Source organism: Girardinichthys multiradiatus, chromosome 5 (genome assembly GCF_021462225.1).
Source record: "Girardinichthys multiradiatus isolate DD_20200921_A chromosome 5, DD_fGirMul_XY1, whole genome shotgun sequence".
NCBI classification, from domain to species: domain Eukaryota; kingdom Metazoa; phylum Chordata; class Actinopteri; order Cyprinodontiformes; family Goodeidae; genus Girardinichthys; species Girardinichthys multiradiatus.
The window spans coordinates 51,786,092-51,800,655 of record NC_061798.1 but is presented as its reverse complement, the minus strand read 5'-3'; the positions used below and the strand labels follow the sequence as shown (position 1 = coordinate 51,800,655).

The 14,564-nt window shown below is 44.2% G+C and overlaps 1 protein-coding gene across 2 annotated transcripts in view; it reads left to right on the top strand.

Annotated features, from left to right (window-relative positions):
- Nucleotides 1–4,657: 4,657 nt before the first annotated feature.
- Nucleotides 4,658–14,564, top strand: part of patl1 (PAT1 homolog 1, processing body mRNA decay factor) — a 12,034-nt gene continuing 2,127 nt past the window's right edge. The window contains exons 1-17 of one of the 2 annotated variants that reach the window (XM_047364702.1): nt 4,658–4,779; nt 7,419–7,524; nt 7,701–7,901; nt 8,029–8,265; nt 8,631–8,707; nt 9,105–9,185; nt 9,287–9,481; nt 9,594–9,695; nt 9,893–9,979; nt 12,140–12,348; nt 12,426–12,570; nt 13,254–13,377; nt 13,457–13,554; nt 13,643–13,702; nt 13,779–13,924; nt 14,012–14,171; nt 14,538–14,564. The exon at nt 14,538–14,564 is cut by the window's right edge and continues 99 nt beyond it. In XM_047364702.1, coding sequence (XP_047220658.1) covers nt 4,765–4,779; nt 7,419–7,524; nt 7,701–7,901; nt 8,029–8,265; nt 8,631–8,707; nt 9,105–9,185; nt 9,287–9,481; nt 9,594–9,695; nt 9,893–9,979; nt 12,140–12,348; nt 12,426–12,570; nt 13,254–13,377; nt 13,457–13,554; nt 13,643–13,702; nt 13,779–13,924; nt 14,012–14,171; nt 14,538–14,564 — 2,070 coding nt within the window. In that variant the 5' untranslated portion in view covers nt 4,658–4,764. Of the gene's footprint in view, nt 4,780–4,895; nt 4,989–7,418; nt 7,525–7,700; nt 7,902–8,028; nt 8,266–8,630; nt 8,708–9,104; nt 9,186–9,286; nt 9,482–9,593; nt 9,696–9,892; nt 9,980–12,139; nt 12,349–12,425; nt 12,571–13,253; nt 13,378–13,456; nt 13,555–13,642; nt 13,703–13,778; nt 13,925–14,011; nt 14,172–14,537 lie in introns of those variants that run through there. The other variant, XM_047364701.1, reaches the window with a different exon arrangement.

Sequence of the window (14,564 nt, the reverse complement as noted above, 5' to 3'; positions counted from 1 at the left end):
CAAATGCTGCCAACAAATGTGTCCTTATTTTGTCCAATTTGAAGGATGCATTGTGAGTATCCTTCGCGGCCCATCATTTCCCATCATTCATTGCGAGTCGAAGCGGATTGGTCAAGCAGGAGAAGCCATGGCGGACCATAGCAACAAAAGCTGTGAGTAAATTGTGGAAAATTACACTTTCTGTGACACAAATTAACTTCTACAATGTTTTTAGTGCGGGAATATAACTGTGTAGACGTGAAATATCTGCTTGATTTATCTAGACATCATTTAATTTCAAATGTGCTCCAACGTGTTCGGAGTTTTCCGTTCCCGGCGTAGTAACCGGCTCGCCTCGCCAGCCCTACCGGCGGTGAGGTGAGCTAGCCCCGTAGAGATCTGACCGGACTATCGGCACTAAGCTCCCGCTGGCAGTCATCACAGTGAACGTTTAACACAAGTGATTTCTAACAGTTTATGTTATTATTTTAATTGTTACTGAAAATCAATTTAACATTTCAGGTGATATTAAGGTTAACCAGAATAAATGGACAGTTTTATGTAATCCAACTGTATCGCTGGAGAGTGTGATTGAGAATAAATAAGCTTTACAATATGAATTTTTAATGAAGAAATGTGCTATATGTTTCAAAAGTTTATTTATAATTCAGTTAGCATTATAATTTCTGATTCCAGGTAAACCCGACGAGGAATAAACCTCCAAATGTAAATTAATCTCAGTAAAGAAGTGAAAAGTTTGAAAGAGCTTGTTTTAGACATTTGCATAGAAATATTTTCTTCAAATTAAGACAAATGTGAAATTAAAAAAGGCTTTATTTTTGCTCTGATATTAAGCAAGATGTTTCTTTTTTTGGTATTTTCATATTTGTTTTAGGTACAAAGCAGCAGACGGGTCAGTTTATTAAACTCAGGGCTGAGAACCACCACCTTTTTACTGGAGCTAAAAACTCAGCCACCGTGGCTTGGAGGTACAATAACAACATTCTTTGCAGTCAGTTTCTGTCCAGTTTTAATAACTTCTATCTTTCTAACTTTCATAAATATCCATCCAATGATTAACATACTTCTTTTGGTTTAGGACAATTCTGGAGAAGATGGTCCAACAGGGGAAGGTCACCCCTTTCCAGGCCAAAACAATGTGGGACAATTTGAAAAAAAAAAAAATGAATTTAGAGTATGTTCAGAAGTTCTCATGTCACACACAAATAAAAAATATTTCTAAAAGTCTTGTTGGTTTCTCTGTTTAGTCAACTCTTTTTTTTTATTCCTTCTAACTTTAGGATTGTAAGTATCCAGGGTCAGGAGAGGGAGTCATTGAAAAGCCCACTGCTGCTACTTGGCCCTGATTTGTCTTTATGGATGAGATGTTGGGACAGAGGTCTTCCACAACACCTCCTGTCCTAATTGCCTCCATCCCTGAGGACACTCCAGGGCCAAGCGGAGCAGTGGTCAACCAGATGGAGAAGGAAGACAGAGAGCCAGCAGGAAGGGGTCAGAAAAGAAAGAGGGACAGAGATGAGATGATGGAGTTGATCAGGGAGGACATGAGGCTACAGAGAATGGACAGACTGTTTTCCATCTTAGAAAGAATGGTACTGAAATAAGGTGCTACATAAGAAATAATATTAAGGTTTGTTCAGATTGTTTCTTAAAGTTTTAAGGTCTTCTAATACATTTCTAAATTATTTTTGTCACCAATGTATTTTATTTCCATTTGATCTAACAATACATCAACTTCATTTAAAGTTATAAACAGAATTTATTATGAAAAATACAAACAGCATTTTAAACAGAATGTGGAAAAAAACATTCAAACAGATCAAGATTACAAGACAAAAGGCATAAAATAAAAATATGTACAAATATTTACAATGGAGACAGCAGGATCAACCTGAGTGACCAGTTCCTGGAAAAACCTCTTCAACAGAACAAAGAGGCAGATGTCTTTCTGAACAGAAAGTCTCTGGTGGTGTGGCTAAATCTTTTACAAGGTCAGAGACTTGGATGGATGCTGCAACTGAGACCTTTGGTTTGTCTTTCTGGATGGTGAGTGAAGCATCACACAGGTGGTCTGTAGATGTTTGTGATGCCTCTCTCCACTGTCCACGTTATCGTCCATCAAGTGGGTTTAAAGGGCTGGCTGAATTGACGGCTGCCACATCACTAAGAGGTAATCGGAAAAATGCAGAATTAGAAGATGGTGCTCACAAAATATTACAATTAGTTATACTCCTCAAAAATTAATCACATCTATAATATTATACTTGGCTGACACAGTAGTCATGTTCTGGTGGTACCTCCTCCAGGGCAGACACCTCAACTGAAAGCTGGTCCCGCCAGAGAGCAACACTGACTGCCTCAGTCCACACCTCACCCTCATCCTCTTCTACAGCCTCCTCTGGGTCATCCTCTGGGGCCATGACATCCCCAGCACCAAGGCAGATGTTGTGGAGGATGGCACATGCTGTTATGACCTGAAAACAATTTAAAAGATATGTGTATATATTATGTATAATGTATATATCAAATGGATCTAGGTCAAGACTTACGTGAGGTACAAAGGTGTCGTGCAGCTCCAGCGCTTGCAGGAAGATGGCCCTGAATCTGGTTTTCATCATTCCAAAAACACTCTATTATAGAGCGTGTTTTTGGAATGATGGCTGTTAAAGCGCTGGGCTCCCACACCTTGTCTTGTCCTCTTCTAGGGAGTGATGAGGGGGAGTGGATATTGGAGGCATTGGTACCCTCCATCAGCAAGGATAAAATGCCCTGGAGGAGGATAAACTGTACAGTGGGCTGTGGCGGAGCACCCTAGAGTCATGCACTGACCCTGGCCAGCCCACATACGTGTCAATAAAATGGCTCTCAGAAACTGCCAGCAGGATTATGGAAGGGAAGAGTTTCCTGTTCCTGTAGCACTGACCATCAGGGCTGCTTGGACACCTGAAGTGGATATGGCAGCCGTCAATTGCACCCACAGCTTTAAGAAAAGCTCTGTGGCGTCCAGCCCTGCAAACTCACGGGACACTGCCTTAAGTCCTCAGGGGTCTTTAGAAGGTAGATGACCTGGTGACGAATAGCTACCATCTCCTCTGTAACTCTGTGGACGATGCGATGGACAGTAGAGCGAGGCATCCCAAACACTCTGCACACCACTCTGTAGGATGTGCCACTTGCCACCAAAAAAAGAAAAACCACGGTCTCAATAGTAGCACCCATCCATGTCGCCTATCCTGGTGCAAAAGATTAAGCCAGAGACTCCCTGCTCAGCTGAAAATCAGGCCTGATGTCCTCCTGGTTGAAGAAGCGTTTTAGGACTGGGACACTCAGGTTGATCCTGCAGTAAAGAGGTCTGATCTAGAAAAGGGAAGAATGGAGATGGAAAAACACATTATTTTTAAGGCATGCTTCTGGATATTTTAAGTGATCAAAGCAAGAAGATACTAATACACCAAAAACACTGCATTATTATATAATTATCTAAGAACAGCCAGAGGGGATCAAATACTTTATAATTCCCATCTATCTTAAAATTTAAAGTTGTTGTTTATAATATATATATATATATATATAAAATATGTCGACATACATTAGCCATAAAGCTGCTATCTCTTTGTTTATTGGCTAGTTAAATCAAACATCTTTTTTACCTGAACATGATTGTCTCTGGATTGTACCTGGAATCAGAAATTATAATGCTAACTGAATTATAAATAAACTTTTAAAACATGTAGCACATTTCTTCATTACAAATTTATATTGTAAAGCTTATTTATTCTCAATCACACTCTCCAGCGATACAGTTGGATTACATAAAACTGTCCATTTATTCTGATTAACCTTAATATCACCTGAAATATTAAATCGATTTTCAGTAACAATTAAAATAATAACATAAACTGTTAGAAATCACTTGTGTTAAACGTTCACTGTGATGACTGCCAGCGGGAGCTTAGTGCCGATAGTCCGGTCAGATCTCTACGGGGCTAGCTCACCTCACCGCCGGTAGGGCTGGCGAGGCGAGCCGGTTACTACGCCGGGAACGGAAAACTCCGAACACGTCGGAGCACGTTTGAAATTAAGCGATGTTTTGATAAATCAAGCAGATATTTCACGTCTACATAGTTATATTCCCGCACTAAAAACATTGTAGAAGTTAATTTGTGTCACAGAAAGTGTAATTTTCCACAATTTACTCACAGCTTTTGTTGCTATGGTCCGCCATGGATTCTCCTGCTTGACCAATCCGCTTCGACCCGCAATGAATGATGGGAAATGATGGGCCGCGAAGGATACTCACAACCCATCCTTCAAATCGAGCAAAATAAGGACACATTTGTCGGCAGCATTTGCTCGGAATGATTCATGAATTGGGACAGCCTTCGTCGCCGCGCTGTAACGTAATCGGCCTACAAATACGACCTTCGAAGGATGCAGCCCTGAGGCTGACTTCCGGGTCAGCCTCGGCGTTGGTACATTCCCTTTCCGGTTGATTTTCTGAAATGTTAATTTGTTTCGCATCTTGTTAAAATGTTTTCTGAAATGTAAATTTGTTTTCTGAAATGTAAATTTGTTTCGGTACTTGTAAAAGTGTTTTGCACCCCACGGCCACCGTAGAGATAGCACCCAGCGGCGCTGCACGTCAACTGCGTGCTCGTTCACGTCCCCTCCAGACGCGCGTTCAAGTGTGACGGCGACCCTGCTGCGTCAGTTGCGCGCCTCCTCGCTCCCGATGCTCTCCTTTTCCTGACAACCAGAAGATAGATGTTTCGATTTCAGGTGAGGTTTGACCTTGACCAACAGCTCCAGGCTGGTCCTGGAGGGGAGGTCTGGAGCCTTACGGAGGTGTTGTTGGGACTCTGGTCTGTTTGGGGCCCAAATGTCCCCCGTTCCCTTTTGTTTGGTTCTCAATGCGACCAGCGGCCTGTGATGCAGCGCGTTTTCCTGCTGACTGTATGCGGGGAGACGACGGGCCTTCCCCGCCACTGGTGATCATGATGAACCTGTGATTTGATGGGTTAACCTCTGTTATAACAACCCGGAGTCTGATAGTTGTTATGACGTCATTAACTTGATCTGGTTTATTGTAAAAGTTTTCCGTCTGCGTGGATCATAGCGTGATGTAACGTCAGTGTTAGCATGGAAGCTAAGTGGTCCAGTAGCTGCAGGCTGGCAGAGGGTGGTGGGCAAGTCATGAGGTGTTTTATTCTGGTTTGGTTGGTTAGAAAAGAAAACCGATACTGGTTGCATAACCTCAGCTGAATAAATGTCTTTTATATATTATTCATTTTCTAATACGGCTACAACTGTGTTTAGCGCAGGGATGGGAAACCCCAGACCTCCAGAGCCGATGTTCTTCTGGTCCAACACTACTGAATTATGAGTGGTCCATTAGGAGACCTCTGCAGAACCTAGTGGCCTCTGAGGAGGTAATTGAGCCATTGATTTATATGTGTTGGAGCAGAAGAACATCTAAAACCTGCAGGACACCGACGCCCCTGATGTTTAAATCCTCAACAGAGGATTGGAATTATGAATTGGTCCAAAAGCACAACAAGCTTACCAGAAACTAGAAGACCAGTGCTACCATCCACAATGAAGCCAGATTTACCTCAGTGTGGACTGAGAGGGTGCTGGAAGAAGCCCCCGCTCTTTCTGGACGAAAGCTTTAAAAGAATAAAAATGTTGGGAGGATTTAATGTGAGGCTTTCAAACGTAAGAACATCGCTCATGTCAAGCATGGTGGTGGTGGAATCATGCCCAGGATCTGCATTACCATAAAACTGAATGGACAAAGAATTGTTTGTCCAGATCTACATGGAACTGGATCCACTAAAGCCACTATTGAACATTATTATGCAGAAAAGAGTTCTTATGTTAACTGTGTTTGAGCCCTGAAGGCATCTGGGATGGACCATCATACAGTGGGGATGTGGATTTGGGACAGACTGCTCAGTGTTCTAGATGTTCGTTTGAAGAAATGGTGTGGGCAACTCCAATCCTTGAGGGCTGATGTCCTGCAACTTTTAGATGTGGCTTTTCTCCAACACACCTGAATCAAAGAATGTGATGGTTAGCAGGATTCTGGAGAACTTGACTGCATACTGAGGAGGTAATTCAGCCATTTGATTTAGGTTTGTTGGACCAGGGACACATCTAGAAGTTGCAGGACACCTGCCCTCGAGGACTGGTGTTGCCCATCCCTGAAATAGAGCAAAGAGCGTCCAATAATGTTGTCAGCTGCTTGTCCCTGCAGGCAGGTTCTGATGGTAGGAGGTTGTATCTTGGTATCAGGTTACCCCCCCAATAACACTCCATCCATTATATTGGATGCATAAAACCTGAATATTATATCTCACCATCCAGGCTATGCTGATAAGGAAACATGCAATAATTAGTAATATTGGCGAATGCTGATATGACAAAAATAAGTCAACAGTATTCATGTTTTTCTGCTCTGGTTTCATAGCAAACATAGACTTTGAATGCTGAGTCATCTAACCAGCTACTAAAAAACATAAATATATTTATTTCCATCTCAGCAACAGTTCTGCTGGGATTTATTTCTAAGGGATGGGTTAAATGCAGAGGACAATTTCTAGTGAGATCAATAAAGTCTAAATCATTATTAAAGGTTTTAAAAGGAAAAGGTTTCAGTTTAGAGGTCAAAAAAAGTGAGAAATAATAATAGTGAATCAGACAGCAGCTTGGTGTTGTTACCTATAATAAAACGTCTCTACTGGGGGGGGGGGGGGGACTCTTAACTCTGAGGTTAAATAAAGTAAAGTAAATATTTTATTACATTTCCCATGCACTCTCCCAGCCTTTGAGAATCATCATCATATTTAATCATCTTTCATAAACACAACGCTCAGGGTTGACGGCACGGCTGGAGGCAGTTCTGTAGCTTGGTTAGGTAATTAGCCCGGGTTTCCACCAGAACCACCAGAAGCTGCTGATTAGCGCTGTAAGCATCGTTACAGATGTTTCCAAAAGGTTTTCAGTATGAAAGCTTTAAATAAAAAAGCATTGGCAGATATTCAGCTGAGAGTAATTATTATGGACCAACTGGTGAATGATGCAGCTTCTGCTTCATCAGCTTTAAAAAACAATGACTCCTATATTAAAGACCATAAAATAATGGTTTTATTTATCAGAATAGAACAGTAATCTATCCAGGTTTAAGATCAACACCATTTCTCTGTTTTGTTGGGAAGCTGGGAGGAGTTGGGTCCAACACCCGGCGCCAGCTGAACACTGATGGCTGAAATCAGTACCAAGCAGAAAGTTCCAAGGTCCGATGTGGGATCCTGATGGATAAATGATTTCAAGCCTGTAAAATTATAACGAGCTGAAATAAAACAGCTGATTGTGTTGAGGATTATTGAATCGGACTCATTTATTTATGTTCCTCTCAGTCCCTGGATGACGACTGTACGTTGGAGGAAGAAGATGATGGACCGATTGAGGAGGAAGATGAAATCGACCAGTTTAATGACGACACCTTCGGAGCTGGGGCCATTGGTGAGAGTTCTGTGTGGTGGTGAAGGTACCATTTGGTGAGATGTGAACGTGGTCTGTCATTATGTTGAGTTTGTTAAATAAGTGAGCGATGAAATTCTTCTCATTCTGTGGTGATGAAGACCTCATTTAACAGAAGAAATCTAGTCCTGAAGAACAGTGAACATTTCTGCTTCCAGATGATGACTGGCAGGAGGAGCACAAGCGCCTGGCGGAGCTCGATGAGCGGGATGGGTTAGGAGCAGGGCTGGGTTTAGGAGGAGATGAAATCGGAGGAGAGTCCAACCTCTCCTCCTCCACCAGTCTCCCTCCGTCTTCGGGCCAGCTCCCCCGACCTTCGCTCAGTTTCTCCTCGTCTTCCTCTGGGCTGCCAACACAAGGTCGGAAACCTTAAGACTTCAAATTCCCTGAGCCTGCTTGTGTTTCTGAGATCGGACTGCTTTCGGATTCTGGTGTTTCTCCAGAATCTGGACACGGTTTGCGTTTTTCATGATTGCTTTTTTTTAGATGCAGACAACCAGTCGGGGGGAAGCAACTTGGTGGAGTCTCTGGCCCGATTCATTTTGGACGCTGACCCAGCCATCGCTGGGGTCGGAGCGGCCGAGAGGCCTGTTCCGCCTCCCGGCTCTGCAGGACCGGGTCTGTCCGCCCTGCCTGGACCGGATCAGCACAGAGTCCTGCCGCAGCCCTCCTCCATCCCTCAGAAGCATCAGCACCAGCTGCCCCTGGGAGCCCCCACCTCAGGTGAGCAGGAGGACACCTGTTGGTGTCATTTTAATAATCGCTGTTTTCTCTAACGGTGGTGGAATAAAATTTGATCATTGATTGGGTCAAAAGTCAGCTTGAAGCTAAATGTTTCCACATGGAGGCGCTGTTCTGCATTTGGTTTTTGTTCTGCTTATTTAGATGTTTTCAAGCAGGCTTACAGGACAAGTCATAAAAATAAATGTTAGTCTGTGGTTCATGTTGGTGACAGCAACAACAGTCAGATATTATCCACTGTTTTAGTGAAGCTGCTGAAGAAAACCACCTAAAATCTCCCATTTCTGTTTCCAGTGTGAAACTCTGTGGTTCTGGAAGATTTTAACTGAAGTGTTTCTCCTCTGCAGGACTTCCTCCCTCCTCCATGCTCAGCTATCAGCAGCAGCAACACCTGCTTCGCAGAGGCACCGCTGCTGTGGGCCAGGTCCGTTTTCCTCTCCCTGCCTCGGTTTTTTCCTCACCATCAGACAGATTTAACACAGTCCTGTGACATTCGGCCATTAGAATGGCTTTTCATTTGGTCTGAGCTTAGTAAGTCACTCATCCATTTCCTAACAGTAAGGCACCATTTAGCAGCATTTAGCAGCGTGAGGAGAGTGATGGGGAGCTGTAGAGATCTTCATCACGGAGGCGTGCAGCCTGAACCAAACTGCTGCAGACACAGATGTTTCCCGAATCAAACATCAACCAAAATTAAAAATGAAGCTAAACCTTCAGAAAGCAGCTGGGTGACGTGCTGCAGATGTCTGCAGCTCCAGCTGCTGCTGTAAGGGTCACCAGATATGACCTTTATGTTTCATTTCCCTGCTTTGTCTTCATAGATGAACTCTCACAGTATCTGGGAGAACAGTATGGGCTTTGGGCCGGTCAGTGTTACACCAGGACTTGTCACACATATGGAGGTAAGAGAAACTTCCCCTTATCCAGAACTTATCCAGCACCAGTGACCTAAGCACCAGTTGGGTCAACCATTTTACCGTTTCTCCATCTTCTCCCTCCTCAGAATAGTCCACTGATGTCGATAATCAAAGAGGTAGGGCTTCCTAAACGCCCTCCTCAGGGGAGGAGCGATGAAGGACATGACCTGTCAGAGAGGGTTCCACCTCCTCGCTCTTCTTCTCCTGTGATTGGCTCTCCTCCAGTGAGGGCGGTGCCTATCGGGACCCCGCCCAAGCACCCAATGAGCCTGAACCATCAGGTGAGCAGCAGTGAGGTGATGTCCGCCCGGACCGTCTGTAGTCTCCATCGGTTCAGCTGTACGTGGTACCGTGTTCCTCTGAGTTTTCAGCTGTGTGTGTGTGTGTGTGTAGATCCACCACCCCACAGCGGTCCATGTGAGGGCGCCGGTCCAGCACAGATACCCAGCTCCCTTCCCAGAGCGCCTGTCCCCCAACACGCTCCTCAACATAGCTGTGAGTTCTTCCTCTCGGTTCTGCTGCTTCCTGGAAATGGTTCTGCTGCTTCCTGGAAATGGTTCTGCTGCTTCCTGGAAATGGTTCTGCTGCTTCCTGGAAATGCTGTCAACAATCTTTGGACAACAACCTACATAAAGAACCTTTCCGGTTCTGATCTGGGGAATTGATATGCCGTGTTTTCTTTCTGTTTTTAGAACTCTCCGTTGTGTCGCAGTCCGTTCCCTCCGAGAGTCGGTCCGGTTCTGTCTCAGCTCCAACGAGCTCAGCTGCTCAACTCCCAGGTCGGTACCAGGGAAACAAACTGAACACAGTCTGTTCAGGAGCTGCTGGACATCAGGAATTTCTCTGCTAGGAGAACCAGAACCATCCTGGTTCTGTTATGGTCCTAGCAGAGGAATGTGCTGAACCAGGTTTCTTTAACATTGTCCTTCCAGTTTTACCAGAGAACCTGGAAAAGAACCCGTTTTAAAAACACAATTTGTTCCAATTTTAGTTTAAATCAGACAGAAAAGCAGATTTTAGCTCCAAAGTGTTTCCCAAGCAGCTTCTGCTGGTTTGAAGTGGACCAGCTGAAGGATGATTTGTCTCTCAGGTTCTGGTTCAGCATCACTTCTAGATCAGATCAGGGCTGCATGAGATACAACAGACTTATTATTGGAACATCAGCATCAGTAAATATTGTGTAAAAAGATCTCTGCAGTGCATGATGCTGAAATTCATTTGTTCACGGCAGCAGGAAACGATTCAGGAAAGACGTAAAAACTGGACTTAAATATGTGTTCAATCACATTATTACATGTTTTTATTCTAAAATAGAGCAGCGTTACTCAGAGGCTGCGCCCTGCTGGAGATGGACTGGAAATAAGGAGAAACGACCGATCTACAGTGCCTTGCTAAAGTATTCACACCCCTCAGCTTTTACGTATTTTATTACATTCCAACCTGTAATTTAAATGTCTTAGACTACTTTATTCACATAAAATAAGATTCAAAGTTGGGGAAGAGAAAACCTATATTTAAAAAAAGATTTGAATGTGCCGACACATACAAGTCAGGGTGGGGTTATAAAAAATGATCCAGATCATTGATGTTCCCTGAAGTTCCATCAGATCCATCATCTTCAGATGAAAAGCACATGGTACCACAACAAACCTGCCAAGAGAGGGCCACCCAGCTGAGCTCAACGACCGGGCAAGGAGGCCATTAATCAGAGAGGCAACACATAGACCAGAGGTACCCCCTGGAGGAGCTGCAGAGTTACACAGCAGAGACGGGTGTATCTGTCTATAGGACCACAATAATCCTCCATAGAGCTGGGCTTTATGGAAGAGTGGCCAGAAGAAAGCCATTACCTTGTATTCAAAATAAGATGGCATGTTCTAAGTTTGCTAAAAGGCACGTTGGCAACTCCCCAACGTTGTGGAGAAAGAAGCTCTGGTCAGATGAGACTAAAATTCAACTTTTCAACCACCAAGGAAAACGTTATGTCTGGTGCAAATCCAACACACCTCATCACCCCAAAAACACCATCCCCACAGTGAAGCATGGTGGTGGCAGCATCATGCTTTTGGGTGCTTTACAGCAGCAGGAACTGGGAAACTGGTCTGAGTCGAGGGAAAGATGGATGGAGCTGAATACAGGGATGTTCTGGAGCAAAGCCTGTCAGTCTGCCTGTGATCTGAGACTGGGCCGTAGGTTCTCCTTCCAGCAGAACAATGACCCGAAGCATACTGCTAAAGCAACAGTACAGTGGTTTAAGGGGAGACATTTAAATGTGCTGGAATGGCCTAATCAAAGTCCAGAGCGACGTCCCAGTGGGACGACAATAAAAGCAAATCCATCTTGAACGTTGTAAACATATTCTGTAAATGAGACGGTGTAGACTCTGAAACAATTCATCTTAATTCCAGGTTCAGAGACAACAAAACATGAAAAACGCCAACGGGGGTGAATACTTATGTAAGGTGCTGTAGACTCATTTAAGTATCAAAGGAAGTTCTGGAGCTGCTTGGTAGGAAAATGAGAAAACATCAAGACTGAGTCCATACAGAGGTCGAGCGTGAAAGCAGTTATTTGTGAACAGAATCGTGTTTAGAGGTCCACTTTATGTCTGCAATAAAAGTCCAGAACATATGAATGAACACGAGTTCATTAGACGGTCATGTAAATATGCCTCATTTTTATCTGGAGCCTCGTGGCAGGGACTGAGATTCTGCTCAAGAACTTGGATTACTCTGACAAGAAGATAAGAGAAAAAAACGACACGAGGACAACTTTAATGATGATCAACAGAAAGTTTGAAGTTTTTAGTTTCTGTGCAGATCTGCAGCAGGTTCCCTTCCACCAGATCGGACCTTCTCATGCAGGTTCATGTTATTCATGAAGTTAAGGGTTAAATCTGAGGAAATATTCAACCTGTCTTCATCTCTGCTTCTCTCCAGGTGGCCGGTTTTCCTCGAGGTGGTCCTCTCTTAGCTGGTGGAGGTTTCAGGCCCTTCTTCGGGGGCCCTCCTCCTCCTCACGGCCACAGGATGGGCCCTCCACCTCCTCACGGTCCCCTCAACCATGCACCTCCCGTCAGGCACAACACGACGCACCTCCACCCGCAGCACCGCCGTATGTTGACGCAGCGCATGCAGAGCCGAGGAGGGTGAGAACCTTTCCTTCTCCGTTGGCTTCAACCACGTGCTGCTCAGAAGAATGACCTGCTTGTTTCTGTCCCTGCAGCGACCGGGTCAGGACGGGACTGGACTGCCGCAGCAGGGACCCCTATAGTAACCTGATGAGCCAGAAGGAGAAGGAGTGGGTCACTAAGATCCAGATGATGCAGCTGCAGAGCACCGATCCTTACCTGGACGACTACTACTACCAGGTGACCCGTTAGCTCTTCATGCAGTCAGCTTCAAACATCTCTTCATGTTTTATAGCTTTGTTCCTGCAGATCACCTGATTTTGTTCTTTGGAAACAATAATAATTTAAGATCATAAGAAGTTGGGTTTGTCCACAGCTGCTAATAAACTTTCTTATTTTCACTCTTAATGTTTATTCTTGTCTTCTACGTGGACCATAAAATTAATTTAATGCTCAGTGTCAGGTTCTCCAACCGAAGCCGTTTTCTAACAGTCAGATAATCCTGGCCCATACTGAGTTCTGGTTCTCTCTGAAACCGGACCTGCTGGTTCCTTTCGGTTTTTATTGTACGAATCATAAAACATAAGAGAGCAAAACAGTTGTGTAGGTCCTTTTGATAGAGGTGGTAGTTTGAATCTTTACTGTTGTTAAACTCAAAGTTTCTGCGTTTTTAGACCAGAAATGTTGCTAGTTTGTAGTTTTATGAAACTGGTCTCTGATTGGTTCATCTCTGATAATCAGGTAAACTGTTGTGAAGTTAAAGTGACGGCTCTCAGAGAATCAAACCTGTTCAGAACCTTCGGGCTCAGTGTGGAAATAAGTTAACCAGTCCTGATGTAGCTGGGCTCGGATTTCAGAACAGTTTTTAGTTTTAACTTTGCAGATTATAATCCGATCTCTCACACTGTTGTTTTCATGAGTAGAATTACTATGAAAAGATGGAGAAACGTCAGGAGAGGGAGCGAGACAGCAGCAGCAGCAAGAAGGAACACACCACCAAGCTCATCACTCCACAGGTTGCCAAGGTGGAACACACCTACAGGCCAGGTGAGAACCAGCAGAGCTCAGCTGGAACACCAGAGAACCTTCTGTATGTTCTCCTGACCGTGTGAATGTCGGTCTGCAGTTCAGTTTGCAGGATCTCTGGGGAAGCTGACGGTGTCCAGCGTCAACAACCCGCGGAAGATGATTGATGCTGTGGTGACGACTCGCTCTGATGATGAGGTTTGTTCACACGTTCATCATAATTCAGATGAAGCCATTCCCTCTTGGGTGAGTTCTCCCTCAATCGGGTCTGTCCGTCTTCCTGCAGGAGAAGAGAGAGAAGCAGGTTTGGAACAAGAGACGCCAGATCCTCTACACTGTGGAGAAGGTAGGTAGAACCCAGCTGAGCTGAAACACTTCAGTTCATCTCTGTAGATCATCTCTCGTCTTTTTCTCCTGTTCAGATGTACAGTTTGCTCCTGGAGGTCCAAGACTTTGAGAAACGTTTCGTCCAGACTCCAGAGGAGGAGCGGGAGGCCCTGCTGGAGCAGCATAAAACCAACACAGAGCAGCTGTGCAGCTCTCTGCAGGAGAAGGACTGGGAAGACAGGTTGGATGGATGGATTTGGGTGGATGAATGGGTGGTGGTGGAGGGTTTCTCTGCTTCTACAGCCGTTGTTTCATTTCTCTCCCACAGAGTGAGCGATGAGCTGTGTGTGATGATCATGTCGGTGAGGAAAGGCAAGCGGCTCGTCGCTAGGCTCCTCCCCTTCCTGCCTGCCGCCCAGGTTGCTGCCGTTGTCATGGTGATTGCACGCAACCTCCCAGCCTTAGCGAAGAAGGACAAGCAGGACCAGGTGGCCATCTTTGTTTCATGTGATCCATTATATTGAATTCTTCCATCGAAACCAGTAATAATTGATGTCAGCAAAAAGGATCTTTAAAAAAATTTCAATTTTATTATAATTCTGTTATAACATTTAAATAAACTTTATATTTTGTTAAATATAGGCATTAATAGTTTTTTTTCTTAGATTCCTTTTAATGATATTTTTAAATAAATTTGCATCTAAATCTAAATGCTTTTTACTTTATCTTAATTCTTGTTAATTGTTTAGTATTTTATTCTTTGAGTCTTTCCATATTTTCTGCTGTACAGTTTGGAAATGATTTCAGGTCAGCTCGGCGTTAACCCAGACCTCCGTCTCTGCTCACCTGTCCAGGTTCTGTGCTGCTTGGTGGATCCGGTC